This window comes from Polistes dominula, unplaced genomic scaffold, assembly GCF_049000335.1.
Source record: "Polistes dominula isolate Pdom_NZ unplaced genomic scaffold, Pdom_raw_medaka contig_73, whole genome shotgun sequence".
Classification (NCBI taxonomy): domain Eukaryota; kingdom Metazoa; phylum Arthropoda; class Insecta; order Hymenoptera; family Vespidae; genus Polistes; species Polistes dominula.
In genome coordinates, this window is record NW_028300951.1 from 9,745,148 (window position 1) to 9,767,461 (window position 22,314).

The following is a 22,314-nucleotide window of genomic DNA, read 5'->3' on the forward strand; positions in this document are numbered from 1 at the left end:
TGCAATTCATTATTTCATAATTATTTCAATGTTTGAATCATTCGCGCGCAAAATTGAGTTCCGGTCCCCCAGCAATGTACATGGTGCATCCCTCCTATAGGATCCCTAATATAACCAAAAGCTTCGATATAATTGGTCAATCGTGAAAAGTTACATTTATTTCAATTTTAAAGGATTATACACAATTAGAATTTTCAAAAAATCGGTCTTTTTTCATTTTCGGGATGTACATATATTTAAGTATATTCTCTGAAAATTTGAAGCCAATCCGGTAAATATTTTCGGAGATATACCTGAATTTGTAAGGCCACGTCAGAATGTTAGAAACAAAATGATTCGTCTCTGTAAGTTTCAACGGGAATTTCTTCGACCCAAGCAATCTCTGGAAATGCTAATTTATTTGATTCCCCTTTTTTATTATCGTGTAAAATTTTCAATTGTTATATAAACATAGAGATATTACAGATAGAGTAGACAAACCATAGGCGGTTGTGTACATAGAGATATTACAGATAGAGTAGACAAACCATAGGCGATTGTGTACATAGAGATATTACAGATAGAGAAAACAAACCATAGGCAGTTGTGTAAGTGGAAATGTCTCTGCATGAATATAGCAGCAAAAAACGAAAGGTTGATGTTTTGTTTCTCCTAACTCATGCGGTACACATATATATATAACGCAAGAAAGAACAAAAGACTCGTAAGTTAGAGAGAGACAACAGATCAACCTCCCATGTTCTATCTCTTTTTACTTTGCTAACAGGTTTTATGCTGGGTTGTTTGCTCTATGTGTAGTATCTCTATGGTATCATCCACGGAGGAAAGATACCAGGAGTCCAAACGTAATGTTGAAAGAATGGTATCAATTTATGGGACAAGATATTTTACCGGTAGGGCGCGCTGCTTTCCACAGAGTACTCGTTTAAATATTTACGCGGGAAGTCTTGTTGTTATTGACAGTTCTGAGAAAATCATGTTCGCAAATCACACGTGTTAGAAGTAAAACCTTCAAAAATCTACGTTTCGAGAGAATTAGACAATGCACAGTTTTAATAGTAAGATAATTGTAGGATTTATTTATTATAACATTATTACTATATGTAATAAAGGTCACACCGGTATGGTCTCTGGGTGGAATAGCCGATAAAAAGTGCACTTTTAACAATTTAAACAATAAAAACGGAATGCTGAATGCAATAGTTATAAATAGTCACCAAATTGGTAGGATGTTTATCAAAGGAAATATAATTCATCAGAAATAAGGTAAAAATAAATAATCCTTTTTTTGAAACTCAGGTATAAAATTTTTTTTGTTAGTATGGTTTTCTATTTCCCGTTTTCATCTACATTCTTGCGCTATATAACAAACATTTTAGGATAGATGAAATAAAGGCGTTACGAAAAACATATGGAAAATACTGCTGGACTGAACGAAGGTTCTGGTAAAATGCAATGAAAGATCTAATAAAGTTATTCTCTAGAAATGTTTTTTCAACTCTGTAGCCTACCACACTTCGAGACCCTTATTACTTATAACATATCTCGTCCTTATTCTTTGGACCACAAACTTATCTTTCTAAATACTCTCGTCTAAATAAAGATCTGAACAACGAAAAATCTAAAAAAATGCATTGAATCGTATCGCTCTCTCAGCTTATCGAACTGTGTACACTACGAGTCTCAAATTTCAGCTCCGTGGTAAGCTCCACCGAATCACACTGGGCGTTCAACATCTTAAAAATGTTTTTATTTTATTGAAAAATTCGTATAAGTTTCTTAAATGCGCAAATATCACAATTTATAATATAATTTTCATATATGCATGGGTCAGTACATCTCTTTGGATATTTTTTATAAAAACATATAAAAATCAAATTTAATAGACATATTTTGTCTTTATGCATCAAATATATTTTATAAAGAAGCAAAATAAAAATATAACAGTAATTTACTTGCTTTTGAATGGAATTTGTCAGCTGCTCCTCATTTATTCCACAGTATTCTCTAATTCTTTTTCTCTGATGTATCTGGTAATCCTTTTTTTTTTTTTTAATTATTTCAGATAATACAATTATTATATATTCTATGTACTTCATAATTATTTATTATAATATTTGTGAAATAAAGAATTTAATACTAATTTTTCAATAAAATAGAAACATTTTGAAATAGAAAAGAAATACCACGTTTGGTAAAATAAAAACAAACCACGCACCTTCTTTCTTTATTTCGACCGTCGGTTGGTTTGGACCTTATGGGGTTATATACAGTTAGACGGCCGAAAAAAAGTGAATTTTCCAGAATTTTTTCTAAAAAACCTTTTAAATTTATTGATCCAACAATTTATACACATATTATGGTATCTTTTAACTGTATTTTAAGACTTAGTACTAGTAAAAATATTTATTTGAAAAAGAGCTACAGCTGATCTCCAGGAGCTCCTCTCAAAAAAGACGTTTTGCGGTGACCACTATATCTCGGAACTGGATCATCTTAAATTAAAAAACCAAACAGATTTCGTTAAAATAATGTTAAATCTAGTAATTAATCGAAGGAATAAGCAAAATAAAATTTTTTGACAAAATGGCGGTTTCTCAAAAAAAAAAATCGATTCTTCACCGAAATTTCGGCCTTAAATTGTTTATAAAAAAAAAAATATCTATCGGAGAGAAAAAATCTTCGATTAATTACTAAAAAATATATTTAAGAAGGTCGTGTTAAAATTTGAGACTAATCGGTTTAGCCGTTTTCGAGTAATGTTGGTCACCGACTTTGATAACACCATTTTGAGAAAAACGCGTTTAAAGTTTGTACCTTGTACTTCCAAGCACTCTGAAACGCCTTTTCAAATTAGCTTGTAACTTTGAAAATATTCACCGGAACGATATGAAATTTTCTGTGTGTATTCTTAAATATATGTACATTAGGAAAATAAAATTAAAAAAAAATCGATTTTTTGAAAATTCTAACTGTATATAACCCCTTATACTTTTGTCGCATACCTACGTGCTTATCTCTGTTTATTCTTCTACCCTTCTATCGCTCCTACCTACAAACATTTCGAGTATCGAAAGAATACGTGTCCACGCTTTGTAGTTGCAGTCGCACACAAACACACACATATACAACCAGGAGCGATAACTACGAAGCATAGCATAAAGAGGAGACCGAGAATAGGAAAAACTGTATAGCTATATTCCGTCTCATTTTCTCGCAGGCTAAATCCTATATGTTTGCCTCTTTTTCTTTCATTATTTAGTATAGCAGCCGTTTCATAGCTTCGTTACATAGCTCCGTTTCTTTACTTTTCAGATCACTCCCATTCTAAAGAAGTTTTCACTTCAAAAATATTTTGAGAAACGTGGAATTAAATAAAAGTTTAAGGAAATGTTTAGAAACCTCAAACGTTTTCAACTCAGCAATATCGAGAAGTTTAAGAGATAATCTGCAAAGTTAAAAACATCCGATATTAATAAATCATAATACAAAAATCAGTAGGCACCAAACCATTTTGTTTAAAAAAAATAGATTTATGTGAAGAAAAATTTTAAGAAATTGAGTTTATAGTTCATTTTTAACCTTTCCATGTAAAACTATTAAAAATTGTCTCTATGAAAAATTACTAGAAAAAATATTTTTAAAAATTGTCAAATGCTCCTATTTATTTGAGTATCACGATAAATATACTTGATGAAAAAAAAATAAATAAGTTATTGTCAAACATATTATTTATTAATAGTACAAATAAAACATATTTAATATTTACAAACCAAATTATTATAGTTTTAAGAGTATCCGGAATATTGCTATCGAGAATTTTAAATTATTTTTTAAATTAGAGTGATTAATTTTTTTATTGATTTACTGAGCATTTCAACATTCTTTAGAAAAAAAATAAAACTAATTACTTCTATATTACACACACAAAATAAAAATATAACATGTTTCAAATATTATTTAAAAACTACACAAATGCAATAATCAATTATTTGTTAATAAATTTGTTATAAAATTTTTAATATTATCTTGAGATTACTCACTTTTGGTGCTTTTAATAAAGCCACTTTTCCTAAATTCTCCCCTGCCTTTCGGCCAGTAAGGCAACCATAAACGGCACAAACTTTCCCATTTTTTAATAAAAATTATTATAAAAAAATAAATTAATATTTTATATTTAATTTAAATGTAATAATAATAATAGTATCGGTACGCTCTGAATACTTGCGCTGCTAGTGGCAAAAAAGAGAACTATGATCTGGGTCAAGAAATGACTACCACAAAAAATGGGGAAAATCCCATGTCGTTCGGACTCCTGGTATTTGTCATCCGTGGTATCATCTCTTATGGAAGAAAATTTGAAAAAGTGTCCAGCATATGCTATAAATAACAGTTCAAAAACCTTTCAGAATGATGCTGGTGTAGACAAAAGGTATGGTATGAATGTAGTAATTGTAAACGAATTGAAGTATACCGAGTTAATAAATTTAATATTATTGGCGACCAAAGTAGTTAATTATTGAAAATTTCAACTACTTGCGTAGTACAAAATAATATAGTAAATATAACCTTAAAAAAATTATTATGAGAAAACGTGTAGCTAGAGTGATTTTATTTCGTGAACTGTGAATAGTATGTTTATTGATTTTTTATCATTTAATTTTATGAAAAAGAATGTGAATAACAAAAAAGTTATGGATAAAATTTCTTAAAAAAATTTCTTCTTGTTTATTTTTCAATCCCACTCTAATAATATTTGGCACTTCCTTTAAGATTTACCCTGAAGCTACTGTGGCGCCACCCTAATTGAATGCATTTTGACGGACACTTTTCATATACACAGATGTTACTTCTTAACTCTACCCTTCATATTGGAATAAATTTTATTCAAAAGTTATAAAAGTGCCCCGTAAATGTTCAAGATTACGTGGAAGTACCGAAAAATTTCAAATTTCTAAAGGTAAAAAGAGAAAACAGGCTTTTAATCCAAAGACTGCTGAGACGGATAAGAGTAGTTTTAGTGCATCCGCTAAAAAATTCAAAATGCAGAAAGAGATTTTAGTTTCACGTGATCCTTCGATTGAATATAGAATTTTAAATTTCATTACTGTATTTGCTGCGATAAGTGATTATATGAAATGTAACTCTTGTGACGGAAAAATAAAATTTGAAACTGCTTCTCCACGTGGACTTGGTTTTAAAATCGTTGTAGTGTGTGATAAGTGTGAAAATCGTGTTATAAACTCCAGTCCTTTTGTGAAGCATTCTTACGAAATAAACAGACGATTTATATTTGTGATGAGAATTCTGGGACTAGGATTAAAAGGCGCAGCTAAATTTTGTGGCTTGATGGACATGCCTGCTTTTTTAACGCAAAACACTTATGATTTGATTATTGACAACATTCACTCTTGTGTGAAAGTAGCAGCTGAAAAACTATTTGAAAAAGCCTGTACCGAGGAAAAAGAAGCGACTGCTGAAAACCAAGGTGATGAAAATAATGAAGAATTAACAGTTTCGGATGATGGAACCTGGAAGAAGCGAGGGTTCAATTCTTTGTATGGAGCGACATCATTGATTGGATATTACACTGGAAAAATCATTGATATAATTGTTAAAAGTTTATACTGTGAACCGTGTGAGGTTTGGAAACCTAAAAAAGGTACTGAAGAGTATAATGATTGGTATAATGAACACAAAGATGCTTGTTCTGCAAATCACCAGGGCTCTTCAGGTAAAATAGAAGTCGATGCGGTTATTGAAATATTTAAGCGTTCAATAGAATAATTCAAAGTTCGTTATAGAAACTATATAGGTGATGGCGATTCAAAAACATATTCTGCGATTCTGAAAGCTGCTCCTTACGGTGAAGTTGAAGTTGTCAAAAAAGAATGCATCGGTCATGTTCAAAAGAGAATGGGTTCACGACTCCGCGAGCTAGTAAACAAAAATATAGAAACAGTTGAAAAAGGGAAAGGTAAACTCACGGCTAAGGTAATAGATAAGCTGACAGTTTACTATGGTTTGGCAATAAGGAGAAATTGTGATTCTGTGGATAATATGCGTAATGCAATTTGGGGAACATATTATCACTATTGTTCGACTGATGAGAAGCCTCAACACGAAATGTGCCCAGGTGGAGAAGGTTCATGGTGTAGTTGGCAACAAGCGCTAGCAACAGACACATTATCTTCTTACACCCATGATTATCCAACTTTACCAGCTGATGTTGCTGAAACTATATATCCAATTTATGAAGACCTTAGCAACGTTAAATTATTGGAAAGGTGTGTTGGTGGATTTACACAAAACGATAATGAGAGTTATAATCAGTTAATATGGAAAATAACTCCAAAAATTGTTCCATGTGGCTCTAAAATTGTTGAAATAGCGGCTTACATTGCAGCTGGAATGGTTAATGAAGGTACAAAATCATTATTGTACTTTATGAGTGCATTAGGACTTTCATTAGGCACCGCAGCTCATGCTTATGTCGATAAAGAGGACGCAGAGCGCGTGATGATCTCCAACGCGAGAGCGCATGGGAGCACGCGAGAAGGAAGAATGGCTCGACGACAACACCAGCTGGACTTATTAGAAGCTACCGGTACTGCAGAAGGTCTCTCTTATGGCCCTGAAATAGATGATACCATGTAAGTTGAAGAAACAAAATTTTAATTATGTGTAAACTATTACTGAAAAATTTTGTTCAAATAGACGCCATTTTGTCACAAATCAAAATTTTTATTATTCCTTCGTTCAATACCTGCATTAATTTATCCTTTAAAAGAATCCACCATATTTTTTGATTTCAGATAATCCAAACCGCCGAAATAGAAATCACCGCCAAGCGCCTTTTTTTGGAGGTCGTTTGGGACATCATCTACAAGAGCGGTGCACATCAATATTTTTACATGATCGACGCGCTATTGTATTTTTAAAAGTAGGCTCTATTTGAATTATTCACAAGAGTGAATGTTATCAATAATCAAATTATAAATGTTTTGCGTTAAAAAAGCAGGCATGTCCATCAAGCCACAAAATTTAGCTGCGCCTTTTAATCCTAGTCCCAGAATTCTCATCACAAATATAAATCGTCTGTTTATTTCGTAAGAATGCTTCACAAAAGGACTGGAGTTTATAACACGATTTTCACACTTATCACACACTACAACGATTTTAAAACCAAGTCCACGTGGAGAAGCAGTTTCAAATTTTATTTTTCCGTCACAAAAGTTACATTTCATATAATCACTTATCGCAGCAAATACAGTAATGAAATTTAAAATTCTATATTCAATCGAAGGATCACGTGAAACTAAAATCTCTTTCTGCATTTTGAATTTTTTAGCGGATGCACTAAAACTACTCTTATCTGTCTCAGCAGTCTTTGGATTAAAAGCCTGTTTTCTCTTTTTACCTTTAGAAATTTGAAATTTTTCGGTACTTCTACGTAATCTTGAACATTTACGGGGCATTTTTATAACTTTTGAATAAAATTTACTCCAATATAAAACAAAAAAATCACGAAAAACAAGTTTGAACTGACAGCACGACTTTACAACGTGGCAGAATTCTTTAGACTGACAAAATACTTTTATTTTAGGTTATAATAACTGAATGTGACCTTGAAGTACTTAGTGGACCTATTATACTCGCCTTCTACGATAAAACACAGTAGAAAAAGAAACCTCAGGTAGCGCGTGCAGTGAGTGCAGCTGCTATTCCGGTTCTTACTCTACCTGCTTTCTAACACTCTGATGTGGCCTTACAAATTCAGGTATATCTCCGAAAATATTTATCGGAATAGCTTCAAATTTTTAGAGAATATACTTAAATATATGTACATTTTGAAAATGCAAAAAAAAAATCGATTTTTTGAAAATTCTAACTGCGTGTAACCCTTTAAAAGAGAAGAATGCAACGCAGGTTGTGGTGATAAGAATTAATGATATTTATGATGAAACTTGAAATATATTTTATAATATTTTATAAATGATATTCTGAAATTATTTATTATTTCCTCATCTACCTATATTTGATCACAAAGTTTTAAGATCAACACGTATAAATATAGTAATAAATTCAGGTAAAAATTGAAAGGAAAGAATGATGACTTACTTAAAAATCAATGATTTTATTGTCTTCTTTTTAATAAAATTAAATGCAAATTTAGATAAAAATATGTAGTTTGAAATTAGATCAATATCATTATCACAAAGTAGGTTCTGGTCCAATACCTCCAGCGTGTCTATAAACAAGTAAAGATACTTCTATGGCCAATTTGTTGACATTAGATAAATTTTCACATTCTGCATACACACGTACTATATCCTCAGTACCGGAAGGTCTAACAATATATTATTCATATTATTATAACTAAAAATATTAGAACGAAAATATTTATTTGTAAATGTATAAAATACCTGATAAAACTTCTTCCTTTCGAATACTTAGCTGTGACTTTATCAATTTCATTTTGTAATCCTATGGGCGTAACGCACTGTCTTTCTGCATTAGTCGTTGTAATAATATTTCTGTCCTTAACTTTAACTTTCACTTGTTTATTTGGCAAATCTGTATAACATTGTTCCCAATCAATAATACTCCATCCTTTAGCATGTAAAATAGTTTCTATTAACAACATATCGCTTAAGGCATCACCAACGGTCTGATTAATTATATTTATTATATGTATTAATTTTTCAGCAGCAATACGTTCATTTTCTTTCAACCTATAACCATAATAAAATATCAGCACGATTGTATGCATATAAATTTATCATTTGAATAGATCTAATCTTACTTAAGATTTTCTGCAGCATTTGAAATAGATTGAATAGCTGTTTCCTTAAAAAGAACGGTACCATGACCATTCGCTTCAAAATAAACACCAATATCAAATTCTGTTGCTTTATTATGCAAATGTTTTACACCTGTTGAAACGCATGCAACTGGAACTTTCTAAACATAATTTAGGGGAATTAAATATTTCATTTAAAGATTACTTTAACAAAAAAAAAAAAAGATAAATAAATATATACCAATTTCTGCGAAATATAATTAGTTGAACTTGCATTAGCATATGCAGTTTGAACTAGGCCAAGATTTAATTGCAAAGAACTTTCTTGAAGAAGTTCCTTAATGTAGCCTGCTACAAGTGTAGCTATACGATCTCCATCGAGAATATGAAATTTCTTTGCTTCATCTATATAGAAATAAATTATTCTATCCGCATCTCCATCTATAGAAGCACATTTAACATTTGCTTCAAGTTGCATATTAATTGGTACTTTTTGATGTATTTTAACATAATCAGCTCCACACTAATAAGAAGAAAAATACATATTCTCTTATTTTAAATTAATTGCTAATAATATAATTTTTAAACAAGTTATATATACCATGTAATTTAGTTCTCCATTTCCATCATTATAAATATTGACTTTTAGAACAGAATCTAGATGTTTCTGAAATTCTTTCATAGCAAGAGCACCAACACCATTTGCTGCATCCAAATGTAATTCTGCTACATATTTATCATTATTAAGTACATTTTTATATTCCCTCATACGTTTGTAAGCCTTGGAAAATTTATTATAATAGCCTTCTAATGTCGATTCTCCATATTTGCTATTTGTATTTGTACAAAAAACAAGATAATGTAACTGAGGTGTGGTAACTATTCCAAAATCTTTTACGACACCATTCAAGGCTTTAATACCTGCCACTGCAGCATCTAATAAACTAGGACCACTTTGTCTTGTATCTCTGCCTGTTATTACTATTGCATTTGCAGACATATTAATTTTTTCTTCATTTATAATACGTTTAATAATAGTTATAACATCGGTGTCATTTGCATTAGCTAAATCATTAGCTATTGTTTCCCAAGATGCTTTCAACATTTCCCCATTAGGATCAACCAATTTAACACCATTATCTGATTCTACATTATGACTAGCCGTTATCATCAATCCAATTGCAGCTATAATATAAAAGACCTTTTATTTTATATCCAATTGAAGGCTTTGATGAGATTTTAATGACTTCATTTAGGATAATGATATGACAAATGAAAAGAAAAAAACGTATTAAATCTTACCATTACATTTCTTTGATCTAAGTACAGCTAAAAGGCCCATTCGATAAAGAACATGTTCTAAGAACTCTGCTCTGAAATAATATTGTAAAGTAAAATAATAATGTAATATACATCTCAAATTTAAATAATGTACAAAATATACTTACTTAGTTCGAAAGCCAGAAGTTCCATATTGTATAGGCTCATTATATTGTTTACTATATTTTGAACTTTCTATATTTTGTATATATTGAAAGTCCATGATGTTTTAATATGTACGAAATACTAAAAAAATATTTCTTTATTAACACATATATTTCTTTAATAACAATTAATTTTAATAGATCAATTAAAGATAAGATAAAATATATACGTATATCTCTATATAAACATAATAAAAACAGATTAGAACTATTTAAATTACTTACCACACCTGTTAGCGACAACGATTCGTGGATAAATGATATATATCGAAGTTTCCTATTTGCCACGTACCGATTAACTCGAAGCGCCATCTGCAATTGTGAATACTATATTTAATTAATTATTTAATTAAATCAGACATATATACTAATATGTTTTCAAATGTCAATATTTAAATAAAAAATGTTTTAAATATATTTATAAATAAAAATTCTATTGCATATGCGTTAATTTGATTGGTGACTTGTAATTTGATTCGACTAATCAGAATTATTCCTATTCAACGATGATTGGATAATTTTAGAGCGCTTATGTAGCTGAGTTTTGGAAGTGAACAATTGCAATACGCTATTACTAAGTAAAGATCTATCTTTAAAACGAAGATTCTTGTTGAGTTTATGGTCGGCATATAATAATTAATATTTTATAACACGTGAGGTTGTGATTGTTCGAATTTTTTATTTAAAAAAATGGCTTTACACGTACCAAAAGCACCGGGCGTTGCCCAAATGTTAAAAGATGGGGCTCGTGTAAGTATATATTCATAAATTTATCATTCCATATATTGCAAATTGCTATACTCCTAAATGCCAGGAAAGTAGCATCGATACCGTCATCGACAGCATTACCTTTTATAGACATTTCTGACACTTTTTATACATTGGATTACAAAATATTATAATATTCATAATTATGTTATATAGTTGCTCTTTAATACGCTTGCAATATTTCATTTTGAAATTATGAAATAATTTATTCACAATTTATAAACTAAAATATACATGATCTTTTACTTACAATTAATAATTGTAAAATTCTTTGTATTTTACAGTTACTAATTGTGTACAAAACATTTAATATTGAGTACTATAATTAATATTAAAAAATAAAGCTTATCTCTCTTTGCCATCAAGAAAATATTATAAATGTTCTCTTTTGACAGTACTTTTCTGGATTGGAAGAAGCAGTATATAGAAACATATCTGCTTGCAAACAGTTTGCACAATCGGTGAGAACTGCATATGGTCCAAATGGGATGAATAAAATGATTATTAATCACATTGAAAAATTATTTGTTACCAATGATGCTGCAACTATTATAAATGAATTAGAAGTTGAACATCCAGCAGCAAAATTGCTGGTACTTGCATCAAAAATGCAAGAAGCAGAAGCTGGAGATGGAACTAATTTTGTTATTATTTTTGCTGGAGCTTTACTTGAAGCTGCGGAAGAGCTTCTTCGCTTGGTATTAAATTATTTATTATAAAAATGAAATAATTATACCAATAATTTTTAAAAAGTAAAGAGTTGTAAGGAAGAAAGGTTTCTTTGTTTGCAGGGTATAACCACATCTGAAATAGTTGAAGGTTACGAAGGAACATTAGAAAAAGCATTGGAAATTCTTCCTACTTTTGTTGTTCATGAAATAAAAGATTATCGAAATGAAGAAGAAATGAAAGCTGGAATTAAAACATCTATAATGAGTAAACAATATGGAAATGAAGAGATTCTGGCATCTTTCGTTAGCAGAGCATGCGTATCTATTTTACCTGAGAAAACTACATTTAACGTAGACAATGTACGTGTTTGTAAAATACTTGGAGGTGGCTTAACATCCTCTCAAGTAGTAAATGGAATGGTATTTAAACGTCAAGTAGAAGGTGATATAACAAAACAATCCAATGCTAAAATAGCTATTTATACTTGTCCCGTTGATATCAGTCAAACTGAAACTAAAGGAACGGTATTAATAAAGACAGCAGATGAGCTGATGCAATTTTCACGTGGAGAGGAATCTCTATTAGAGACACAAATAAAAGCAATAGCAGCCTCTGGAGCTACAGTTGTAGTATCAGGTGGAAAGTTTGGCGATATGGCTTTACATTATATGACAAAGTACAATTTAATGGCTGTACGGATACCAAGTAAATTTGACATAAGACGGTTATCCAAAACTGTAGGAGCCACGGCTCTTTCAAAATTAGTTGCGCCATCGAAAGAAGAATTGGGATATGCAGATTCTGTTTATGTCGATGAATTAGGAGACACTATAGTAGTGATCTTTAGATTGGATGGAAATGATAGTCGCGTTAGCACTATACTTGTTAGAGGATCTACAGAAAATTATATGGATGATATTGAAAGAGCAATAGATGATGGCGTCAATACATTTAAAGGAATTACAAGGGATGGTAGATTTCTTCCTGGTGCTGGAGCTACAGAAATTGAGTTAGCTGCACAGCTTGCTGCTTACGCCGACACTTTACCAGGATTAACGCAATACGCGGCACATAGATTTGCTACAGCTTTGGAAGTTTTTCCAAAAACTTTAGCAGAGAATAGTGGTAATCATGCATCCGAATTACTCTCCAAATTGTATGCAGCGCATAAGGAGGGTAAAAAAACTTATGGATTTGATATTGAGGTTGGCAATATTTTTAACTATAAACATATATGTATTTGTAAATGAATGTAATCGTTAATAAAAATGAATATTTTTTTTATAGGCTGAAGGAACTGCTCTTATAGATACAGTTCAGGCAGGAATCTTAGATCTATTCCTTACCAAGCAATGGGCTCTTAAGTATGCAGTAGAAGTTGCTTGTACTGTACTTAAAGTTGATCAAATTATTATGGCAAAACGTGCTGGAGGTCCAAAAGCACCAGGTGGTGGAGCTCGTGATGACGAAGAGTAATAATTGGTATTAAATTTAATTAACATCTTATGTTGTCAATTCACAGATGTATTTTAGGATAAATTTATGGTAAAGTAAAACATTTACAAATATAAAACCGTACTCACATTGGGTTCATTCAATTTCTTTTCTTTGCTTTCCTTTGTTTAATATTTACTTTTCTTATTGTTTTAATATTTGTCTTTGTTGAAATATATAAAGTATTTATATCAAATTTGTTCCTTTACATTAGTTATAATATTTAATGAAATAAAAAACTTATCTTAAAATTCATCTGTTAACTGATATCGATAACGGAGAAACAATACATCAGTTGTATTCAAATGGCACTATCTTTAACAAAATGTTATGATTGTATATGATATCATCAATTTCATGTCATTTTCACTTCAAGAATTTATTATGCATTCTTGAAAACTCAGACTTTGCTCAAAAACATTAACGTTTATATGGTTTTATATCTTCTCATTCCGTATTTATATTCGCTTTATTCTATTGATGTATGATTAAAATATGGAATAAAATTAAATAAACTAGTATTCATTCTCCAATTAAATTTCATTTTTATTTTTATATAATTATTTTTTATAAAATTTATTTTTAATATTATTTTTTGTAAGTATTTTATTCTTCAACAATGCAAATATGAAACCAATATTTTTTTTTATCAATCATTATTTTTCTTACCACGGAATGTATATAACATTTCATTTCGTAGGATTTTTATAGACACTGTTACAGCATCTACAAATATTATATAGATTTCATTTGTTGCATAAGTTCTTCCAAGCTTAAATTTGATGTATTTACAACTTCATTTTGAGAATTAGTTGATTCTATGGTATAAGCTTCTTGAGCATTTTCTTCTTTCTCTTCTTTTGTTTCTTCATATTCCTCAACTACGGAGATTCCTGTCAAACAATTATATTATTATATTATTGAACAATTGGTTACATTATAAATATTTCATTATGCATTTATACATTGTCGATTATTAATTTTATTAGATACCATATTTATTGTCTTCATGCAAAGGTTTTGTCTCGGTCATTTTTCTTTTAACGGGCTTTTCAACTTTTGGTTTTGCTTGATATTCTTTTTGTTTTTGTCTGCAATAATTGTCGTCGCAATTTGGATTTGGTTTTAACGTCATTGTTGGAAAAAAATCTTGCAATGCGTTATAACCTAAATAGCGTGTTACATCTCCAAAATTAAGTAAATATTTCAAAGCATTCTGTACCAAAAAGCCTGCTACTATAGCCATTGTTGTGGGTAGGGACGCAGCACATACACCATCTTTCTTTAAAGTTCTTTCATCAATGTTTGATGCAACAACCAAAGGTGGTGCACACTAAAAATAAATGGATTTAAAACTAAATGAAAATTAGATGAATGAATGATTAATTGTCTAAAGTATCATACAGCGAAACAAGCTGTCTCTCCTGGTATAAGAAGTTGAATATGCCCAGAGACTGCATTTTCTGAAACACCACTTTCAAACCATATTTGATTGAGTTCATTGCAAGCAGTATTTATTGCCATACGTGCTTCAAAATTATCCACGCAACTTAAGACCAAATCCACTGGTCCTTCATCTAGACTTGATTTACTAGAATCGGTATTACAAAATGAAAGTTAAAGACTGCACAATGAATTATTTTCATATATAATAATCAAAGTTTCTTATATATATATATATTTATAGAGAGAGAAAGAGAAGTATACCTTATTGTAGTCATAAACTCTTTAAAGTTATCTACAGTTGTAATATTATAACAATGTGGTTCAATTTCTACATCAGGATTAATAAATTTTAAAGTTTTGGCAGCAGCATCTACCTTATTATATCCTGCTTGATTCGGTTGAAAAAATAATCTATTCATATTCGCTAATTCCACTTTGTCATAATCAAAAATAATTAGCTAAAATGTATGATACATTTTGTATTATAGAAATATTATAAAAAGTAACATTACATATACTTTAAATAATTATTCTTCTGACCTTTCCTATACCACATCTTGTTAACATCTCTGCAGCTACACTACCAACTCCTCCCACTCCAACGATAGCAACTGTTTTTTCTCGTATACTTTCATAATTATTAACAATACCCATACGTTTTAATGCCATTAGTCGACTATAAAAAATATAATAAAAAATATAATAAAAAAATCTATAAAAGATATAACAAAATATAATAATAATAATAATACAGATATATTTATTAATTGATCGTTTAAATACCTGTAAGGATTAGAATCTACGACTTCACTAGACATATGTTCAGCCCTTTTCTCATTAGAATTATAAAAAGGTTTCTTAGTTATATCATTCATGAGTGCTTCTAATTCCAAATCATTCAGATCTGCCATTATTTCTCTTTTTGAAAAATGTTGAGTTAATTAAATTACTGAAATATTGTTTAATAGTTTACTCTTGTCAAAATTGATACGGTAAGATTAACCAAGAGGCAATTGAAGTAGATAAGAATTAGACGACTTAATAGTGACATCTAGCTGTAGGAATAAGTAATATAAATCTTGATTTACTTTTTGTGTCGATAGGTTAGGAATTTAATCGATCATTAACCAGCAGATATATATTTTTCAAAGTAAAAAACGTGTATTACGAGTTGTAAGACAAAAATATTGTTTATTTATTTTATAATACTTTGTAATATTATTATTGTGCAAATAAACAAATTTCATGTATTACTTATTACCCGATATGAAGTAATATAAAACATTTAGGTATGTGAAATATATTTATGAGAAAGTGCAATGTTAATTATAAACATAAGCATTATTACACGCAAACAATTATAATTATTATCTGAAATAGTATTTAAATAGTAAATTCAATTTTTTATACTAAATATTGAAAATCTTTATCAAATAAGTACAATAATTCGTATTTATTAATTATACTTTTAAATATATTTTCCTTTTAACATAAAAATAACGCGTTTTAAAATAAACGTAATTAAAACGAAATATGTTTTGTGAATTAATAAAGCGAAAACAAATATATTTTCGTATTTGAATAAGCATGAAGTTAATATATATATATATATATATATATATTAATAATTAAATCAAAATAACTTAATAAATTATAAAATTCGGCACCATATCAATAAAGATTGCACGAATAGTTTTGATTAGCATCGTTATATATATATATAACGATATACTATATATATATATATGTATAGTAATAACACGATTGCATATACATTTGAATTAACTTTCTTATCTAATTTGTATATTATAATTTTCAACTAATTACTGCATACATATATATATATTTGTTGAGTAAATACTACAAATAATCTTGCGAAATATCTATTTAATCCTACTAGTAAAAAAATATATTTTTAAACTAATTCTTGATTAATTACTAATTTAATAGTATATTATTATTTTTAGGAAACAATTAACATTTACTATATTAATAGTATTAAAATTATTTTCTAAATATTATATTACAAAAATATTATAATATCTGTGCGAGCAACGTCTACACCGCAATCTACGAATATATTTATGTAGAAATTTATTATTCAAGTCTTAATGTTTCAATAAATATTTCTTTATAACTTATTACTCGATGATACGTAGAAAATATATATATAAATTTTACGCACCTAGAAATATATATATATATAAAGAGAGATTAAATAATAGATTTATCAAACGTACGTAACAAATTGGACAGAAAAAAAATTTCGATAAAAATTAACGATAAACCTTTTCTCAAAAAACACTATCGTTTTCATGATTATTTTCATTGGATTCTTTTTTCGCTGCTATAAGATTTTCCCATTGAGCGATGAGAGTACTTCGACGTCGTGGATTCGGCTGAAAATAATTTCACTTGAAACATCAATTAAACTTTTGCCACTTTTTACAAAAAAAAAGGATATTTTACCTTATGTTTGCCTTTACTTTCTTTTTCTATTTCATCTTCGTTTAACGTATTAGATGATGCTCCGCTTCTTAAGGAACCGGTGCCATCGTAAATATCGGAATCATTGTCGTTACCGATATCTAAGAGATTTGGTTGAGATTTTGCTAGCATTTGAGAACGCATTAATCTAGAAACAAATTTCCAGAAATTTCAACGTTAATTTGTTCATATTATAATTGTACATTACATAATAAATACACACAATATATTATATATACAAAACAAGACAAAAAAAAAAAAAAAGCATATTTTTGCATAGATTGCTTTTTTTCTCTTATCTATTATAACTGTTTGCTTACCTAAGCTCATTTTCTCGTTCCTTCATCTCGTGTAATTCTTTTTGAATTTTTTCTTCAACAGGTACGTAACCCTTCCTAACAGGAGGTTTTTTAGGTTCATCATCTGGTTCAAGTTGTATCTTCAAACTGCGATTAAATGCTTTTACACTTATAGGATTAAGTGCAATGGTAGGTAGAGTGGTAGACGAAGTTATAAGATCATTAGGTGTTGTATTAGACTTATAAATCTTTCCCCTAGTTGCTAAGAACCTATGCATCAATCCTTTCTGGCTAGGTGCTGTAGCAAAACGTAAAGGTCTTGCTGTTGTATTAGAAGATGTTACACCGTTCGTCATTTTTGGTAGAGTAGATTGCGTCGAAGGGACAAGACTAACAGCTTCGAGAATTTGTGGCGTTGACGTTGCCCTCTTTAATTTACTCGATGCCAAAGCTTGCGGCATGCGTCTCACCTAAATTCAAATCAATGTGCACACATTAAAATTATTTTCTTACGCTTTCATTCGCGCGCTACCCACGCGTTTGTTAAATACTTCATAGTCTTACAATTAAAACTGATTGTGAGTTAATCTAATAAGTTTATTGCACGAATTAACTCTCGAAGATTCGTTAGTTCTGTTCTACTTGTTAAACTCCTAGAGATTTATCTATTTTTTAACAGGTGGATGACTTTATTTAAATATAAGTAAATTACATTTGTCTATCGTAATATTAAAATGTATACTTTTGAATAATTAATAATGCATACATAGGATATTAAACGTGGACTGAAATTCCAACGCAAAATGTAATCTAAGTGCTTGTGCTTTTCGTATTAGAAAGAAAGCACGTATAAAGTGTGCAAAGGATGCACAATTTTGATCCTTATAAGTATCACACTACCGACGTGCTCACTTTCCTTCGACGTTGAGCGACCTTGAGCTCGAGCACCTTCGTATGCACAAAGATATTTCTTTCTTTCTCTCTCTTTCTCTCTTACAATATACCCACCTTGGAATCCACCGTCTCGTGCGACGTGGTTTTAATGCTACCCACGTTTCGTAGCTCGTGCTCCCTCTCCGTGACCTCTTCGATCTCCTTTTGTATTCTGTCCGTTGCCTTTTTTAACTGTTCCAATCTATGCTCCGCCTAAAAACAAGATCAACTTTGTTATATCATTATTGTTTTATTTTGTTTTTTTTTCATGGCCAAATAAATTTCTTCCGAAATTTATTGCCTATTTAGTTTTAGTTTTTTTTTCTCTCTCCGTTTATTCCTGTATTTATTGTTGTGAAATATTAAATAAATAATTTTTCCCGTGACCTTTGACTTTTGAAAGAAAAACAAAGAGAACAAAGAAAAGAAAGATAACGGCAAAATACTTGGAATACCAAACGATCATAGTGCTACCGATCTCGATGCTAACGGGAAGTGAATTCCAAAAAACAGGTTGTAATCTCAATACCAATATGATTGAACTTGATAGTCCAGCTTTTTCTCTCTCCTCGTTGTACTTAAAGAAGAAAAAACTTGGTCAAATGATATAGATCTTCTTACAATTAGATTAAATCTTTGTATCATCAAAAACACGTGTTTTCATTTATGACTCAAATCTGTGAATCATTTCAAATATTTCGCATCGACCTATCGATCTATTGATTTTTCGATCATTCTTAATTTCTTAATACTTTGTTTCTTTTTTTTTCACGTTGTTATTTAAACTGAACTTACTTTAAATGCTCGTAATCATATAGATGAGAATAACAATACGGTTTTTGTTGTCGACGTATAAATAAATATAAAAAAAAAAAAAACAATAACCGAAAATGAATAACTTCGTTATAGGAAGTAAAATATTTATCCAAGTAGTAAGTTCCTCTTTCTATTCTATTCTACTGCACTCTAAAGCAAGCAGCTGCACTCGAGCGGCACTCAGGAATGCCGCTCGCAGAAAACTAACAGCAATTGCTGTGCTTCAATGTAACATGCCGGTTAAACCGTAAGCCGGTTGGTTAGCTGTTTCCTTTCTAAAAAAAATGGGCCACGGATCTTCCTGACTTGTCTCGTTGCCTCCTTTCTGACAGTTTCCGATCGAGAAAATCCATTTTTCATTCATTCGATACAGAAAACAATTATCGATTCATTTTTGTCACAATTTCAATGACGATGCAAAATTAACTGTATTTTCAACGTAATTTTGTTTATTTTTCTTTGACTCATTTCTAATTAACAATAGACAATATATATATAGACTATATACAAAAGAAACGTTTAATTTTATCGCGTGAATGATACGGCTATGAAATAATTGTAGTAATATAATTATGCTTAATGAATACTTCAAACGATCTTGCGTGTAATATCTTTTTACTGACTGCTATAAAACTCTCAGAGAGCACATCTCGTTACTTATGTTAGTCCACCAGTCAATTAGGAAAGTTTGAAAAAAAGATGATGATATATGATCTATATAGATTTTTTTTATATAGCTTTATTTAATGTCGCATCAACCATCGGGGATTATTAGCGACATAGATTTTTCTTTCGTTACAATTTCAAATATACGTGAATGTAAAATATGTATATACATATCGTTATATCAAAAAACAAAATTTAATGAAGGAGATTGGGGATCTGTCTATAATGATTGGACAAAGGTATCACAGATGTTTCTCGATGTAATAATATACCTGCTTCACAGAAACATCTGTTGCTTTATAAGTTAGTTTTCTGTCAAAGATTCGTTTATGAAATTCTCCTAGATATATATATATATATATATATATACATATATATATATATGTATTTGGTGTACTAAATAATTATTTTATAAATTTAATTAACAATTGATAAAGAGAGAATTTCAATAGAAATGTTATTTAAAAAATAATTTCATTCGATTCGTGAAATCGAAAAGAGAAAGGATGAGAGTTTCTCCCTTCGAATCTTTCATTTATTTTCTCTTTCTTATAAGCAATAAATAACAAATATTGTATTACAAATAATTCGTAACTTTTTCTTTTAATAAGAATTATTTTATCGAGTGTGAATTATTTAACAATTTCTAATCAATTAATTTCAAACTGTTACCCGACTACTGTTCATCAAATGCCAATGTCTATGTCGCTTTACTAAAAAAAAATAACAACATTGATATACTTAAAAAAACGTTTTTTTTTACGATAATACTTAAGTATGACGTTTATATTTGTAATTATAATTTTTTACCATCGATATAAATATCTCAATATTTGTTTTACCTTTCAGAAAGAAAGAAAGAGGGAGGGAGAGAGAGAGAGAGAGAGAGAGAGAGAGAGAGAGAGAGAGAGAGAAAGAGAATAAGAGTCTACCTTATATTTAAATGATATTACCATTGTAATTAATATTATAGTTATGGTATTATTTTACTATTAATTTTCGTTATCATGAGATTATTATTTTTTTGTTAGAATAATAAATATAATATTATGTTAATTATGGTCGTATTATTACGATTTACAGCATTATGTATTTCTACAAATATGTTGTGTTGTAAATGCAAGTAAATACACGTGTAATAAATCAAATGATTATATCTCAACGAGAATAGATCCTGTATAGGAAACGTAATAATTCCTAGAAGATTTACTTATTTTTTTTTATATCTATATATATACGTGCACGAATAAATGTGTTTAATACACAGATGTACGATGACGCAAGTATGATCTTATATACGTGATTTTACTCATAATTTTCAAGCATACACTCTTATGCACTACATCAACGTTATCTTTATCAAATATTTATCTTTACAGCGTAACGAATTTATATTCTATAATACGTTTTATTTATTTATTATTTATAAAATTAATAAGTAAAAAAAGAAAAAAAGGAAGGAAGTATATTTCATACAAATTGAAAGAAAAGAAAAAAGACAAAAAAAGAAAAACTTACACATAACTCTATATATTCGTAATGACAAGTGCAGTTTTATCTTTGATTCGCTATCAACCAAAAAAAATGTTTTTTAAGTCAAGGCGTTGAGTCAACGTATAATTTAACGATTACGATGTAAAGATAGTAAAGAGGACGTCGTAAAAATGTAAACAGTAAGAAACATAAAAATAAAAATATATATGTATACAGGTATGCAGACTTACCTCCATTTTCATTGTTGCTGTCAATGAGGCTTCGCCCAAACGATCTGGTAGAAACTAGAGCCTTTATCAGAATTGTCGTCTGATATAGAATACGTAGATTGTCAAAAAAAAATGTATTACAACTCTTTTATCAGATCGCAAGTGGTTGAATGCGACGCCTCTTGCGATTATCATACCGCACAATTACACCTATATGGCGCGACTAAAATTTGAAAGTTTTCAAAGGCGGGATAATTAAACATTTTTGATCCTTTCTATATATGTGCGCCTATGTGTATGCGTTTACGTATACGTATATGTATGCGTGGATTCACGTGGATCAAGAATATACCGGAACGTTATTGACTTACCAAATCGATCGAGAAGATCTATCTCTATGATCGTAACGAAAATAAATGACTCCTATCTATACTAACTATCGATCATTTTCACTTGTCCTATCGTCGTTGTATTAACTTATATCACTTAGTCGACGTTTATTCGCGTAAAGAAATTGAACGATACGCGTCACGACGCGAGGTTATCGTCAAGCCCCAACCGATCTCTGTACTCTGGCTGCCATTTTACCTGTGTGACCTTGTTCTCGATCCGTTCTCCAAACAAAAGCAACACAGGGTCGAAGGCGGACCACATCGCGTGTAAGACCTAAATGATTATTTCATTTTATTCACAGTTTCTGTTATTTTACAGAAATTTAAATACAACAGGAAAAAATCAACAAC

The 22,314-nt window shown here is 29.8% G+C and overlaps 6 protein-coding genes and 2 long non-coding RNA genes across 12 annotated transcripts; 3 read left to right on the top strand and 5 right to left on the bottom strand.

Moving 5' to 3' along the window:
• Window positions 1-1,277: 1,277 nt before the first annotated feature.
• Window positions 1,278-4,182, bottom strand: LOC149032731 (uncharacterized). The gene is made up of 2 exons (XR_016176392.1): window positions 4,044-4,182; window positions 1,278-3,448 (listed from the first exon to the last, which is right to left on the bottom strand). It is a non-coding gene; the product is annotated as an uncharacterized LOC149032731 (long non-coding RNA).
• Window positions 3,447-5,944, top strand: LOC149032732 (uncharacterized). 2 transcript variants are annotated; one of them, XM_089171945.1, is made up of 2 exons: window positions 3,447-5,734; window positions 5,805-5,944. In XM_089171945.1, the coding sequence occupies exons 1-2, from the start codon at window positions 5,044-5,046 to the stop codon at window positions 5,813-5,815; spliced, it is 702 nt and encodes a 233-aa protein (XP_089028071.1). In that variant the 5' UTR covers window positions 3,447-5,043; the 3' UTR covers window positions 5,816-5,944. The 2 variants fall into 2 exon arrangements, with proteins under 2 accessions (XP_089028071.1, XP_089028070.1); XM_089171944.1 differs by lacking the exon at window positions 5,805-5,944 and having other exon boundaries at window positions 3,447-4,432; window positions 4,774-5,787.
• On the top strand, window positions 5,917-7,999 carry LOC107067854 (uncharacterized). Of its 2 annotated transcripts, XM_015323736.2 has the most exons (4): window positions 5,917-6,424; window positions 6,503-6,653; window positions 6,816-6,943; window positions 7,607-7,999. In XM_015323736.2, exons 1-3 carry the CDS (start codon window positions 5,917-5,919, stop codon window positions 6,817-6,819), a joined length of 663 nt encoding a protein of 220 aa, XP_015179222.1. In that variant the 3' UTR covers window positions 6,820-6,943; window positions 7,607-7,999. The 2 variants fall into 2 exon arrangements, with proteins under 2 accessions (XP_015179222.1, XP_015179220.1); XM_015323734.2 differs by having other exon boundaries at window positions 5,917-6,653.
• Window positions 6,436-7,608, bottom strand: LOC149032733 (uncharacterized). Its single transcript, XR_016176391.1, has 3 exons — window positions 7,421-7,608; window positions 6,767-6,883; window positions 6,436-6,634 (listed from the first exon to the last, which is right to left on the bottom strand). It is a non-coding gene; the product is annotated as an uncharacterized LOC149032733 (long non-coding RNA).
• A 118-nt stretch (window positions 8,000-8,117) lies between the features above and the next one.
• nst (phosphoglucomutase 3-like protein nst) lies at window positions 8,118-10,648 on the bottom strand. Its single transcript, XM_015323733.2, has 8 exons — window positions 10,513-10,648; window positions 10,252-10,369; window positions 10,106-10,176; window positions 9,405-9,988; window positions 9,045-9,326; window positions 8,807-8,964; window positions 8,427-8,735; window positions 8,118-8,350 (listed from the first exon to the last, which is right to left on the bottom strand). Exons 2-8 carry the CDS (start codon window positions 10,344-10,346, stop codon window positions 8,215-8,217), a joined length of 1,635 nt encoding a protein of 544 aa, XP_015179219.1. The 5' UTR covers window positions 10,347-10,369; window positions 10,513-10,648; the 3' UTR covers window positions 8,118-8,214.
• Window positions 10,649-10,861: 213 nt separating this feature from the next.
• On the top strand, window positions 10,862-13,742 carry CCT8 (chaperonin containing TCP1 subunit 8). The gene is made up of 4 exons (XM_015323613.2): window positions 10,862-11,037; window positions 11,451-11,753; window positions 11,847-12,932; window positions 13,015-13,742. Exons 1-4 carry the CDS (start codon window positions 10,978-10,980, stop codon window positions 13,201-13,203), a joined length of 1,638 nt encoding a protein of 545 aa, XP_015179099.1. The 5' UTR covers window positions 10,862-10,977; the 3' UTR covers window positions 13,204-13,742.
• On the bottom strand, window positions 13,743-15,896 carry Uba5 (Ubiquitin-like activating enzyme 5). The gene is made up of 6 exons (XM_015323619.2): window positions 15,451-15,896; window positions 15,208-15,343; window positions 14,929-15,125; window positions 14,626-14,812; window positions 14,215-14,554; window positions 13,743-14,114 (listed from the first exon to the last, which is right to left on the bottom strand). The coding sequence occupies exons 1-6, from the start codon at window positions 15,576-15,578 to the stop codon at window positions 13,957-13,959; spliced, it is 1,146 nt and encodes a 381-aa protein (XP_015179105.1). The 5' UTR covers window positions 15,579-15,896; the 3' UTR covers window positions 13,743-13,956.
• A 665-nt stretch (window positions 15,897-16,561) lies between these two features.
• On the bottom strand, window positions 16,562-22,225 carry mdu (mitotic spindle positioning protein meduse). 3 transcript variants are annotated; one of them, XM_089171943.1, is made up of 5 exons: window positions 22,160-22,225; window positions 18,462-18,599; window positions 17,475-17,923; window positions 17,137-17,302; window positions 16,562-17,066 (listed from the first exon to the last, which is right to left on the bottom strand). In XM_089171943.1, exons 1-5 carry the CDS (start codon window positions 22,223-22,225, stop codon window positions 16,962-16,964), a joined length of 924 nt encoding a protein of 307 aa, XP_089028069.1. In that variant the 3' UTR covers window positions 16,562-16,961. The 3 variants fall into 3 exon arrangements, with proteins under 3 accessions (XP_089028069.1, XP_015179107.1, XP_015179108.1); XM_015323621.2 differs by lacking the exon at window positions 22,160-22,225 and adding an exon at window positions 21,593-22,097; XM_015323622.2 differs by lacking the exon at window positions 22,160-22,225 and adding an exon at window positions 19,182-20,145.
• Between the last annotated feature and the right edge of the window lie 89 nt (window positions 22,226-22,314).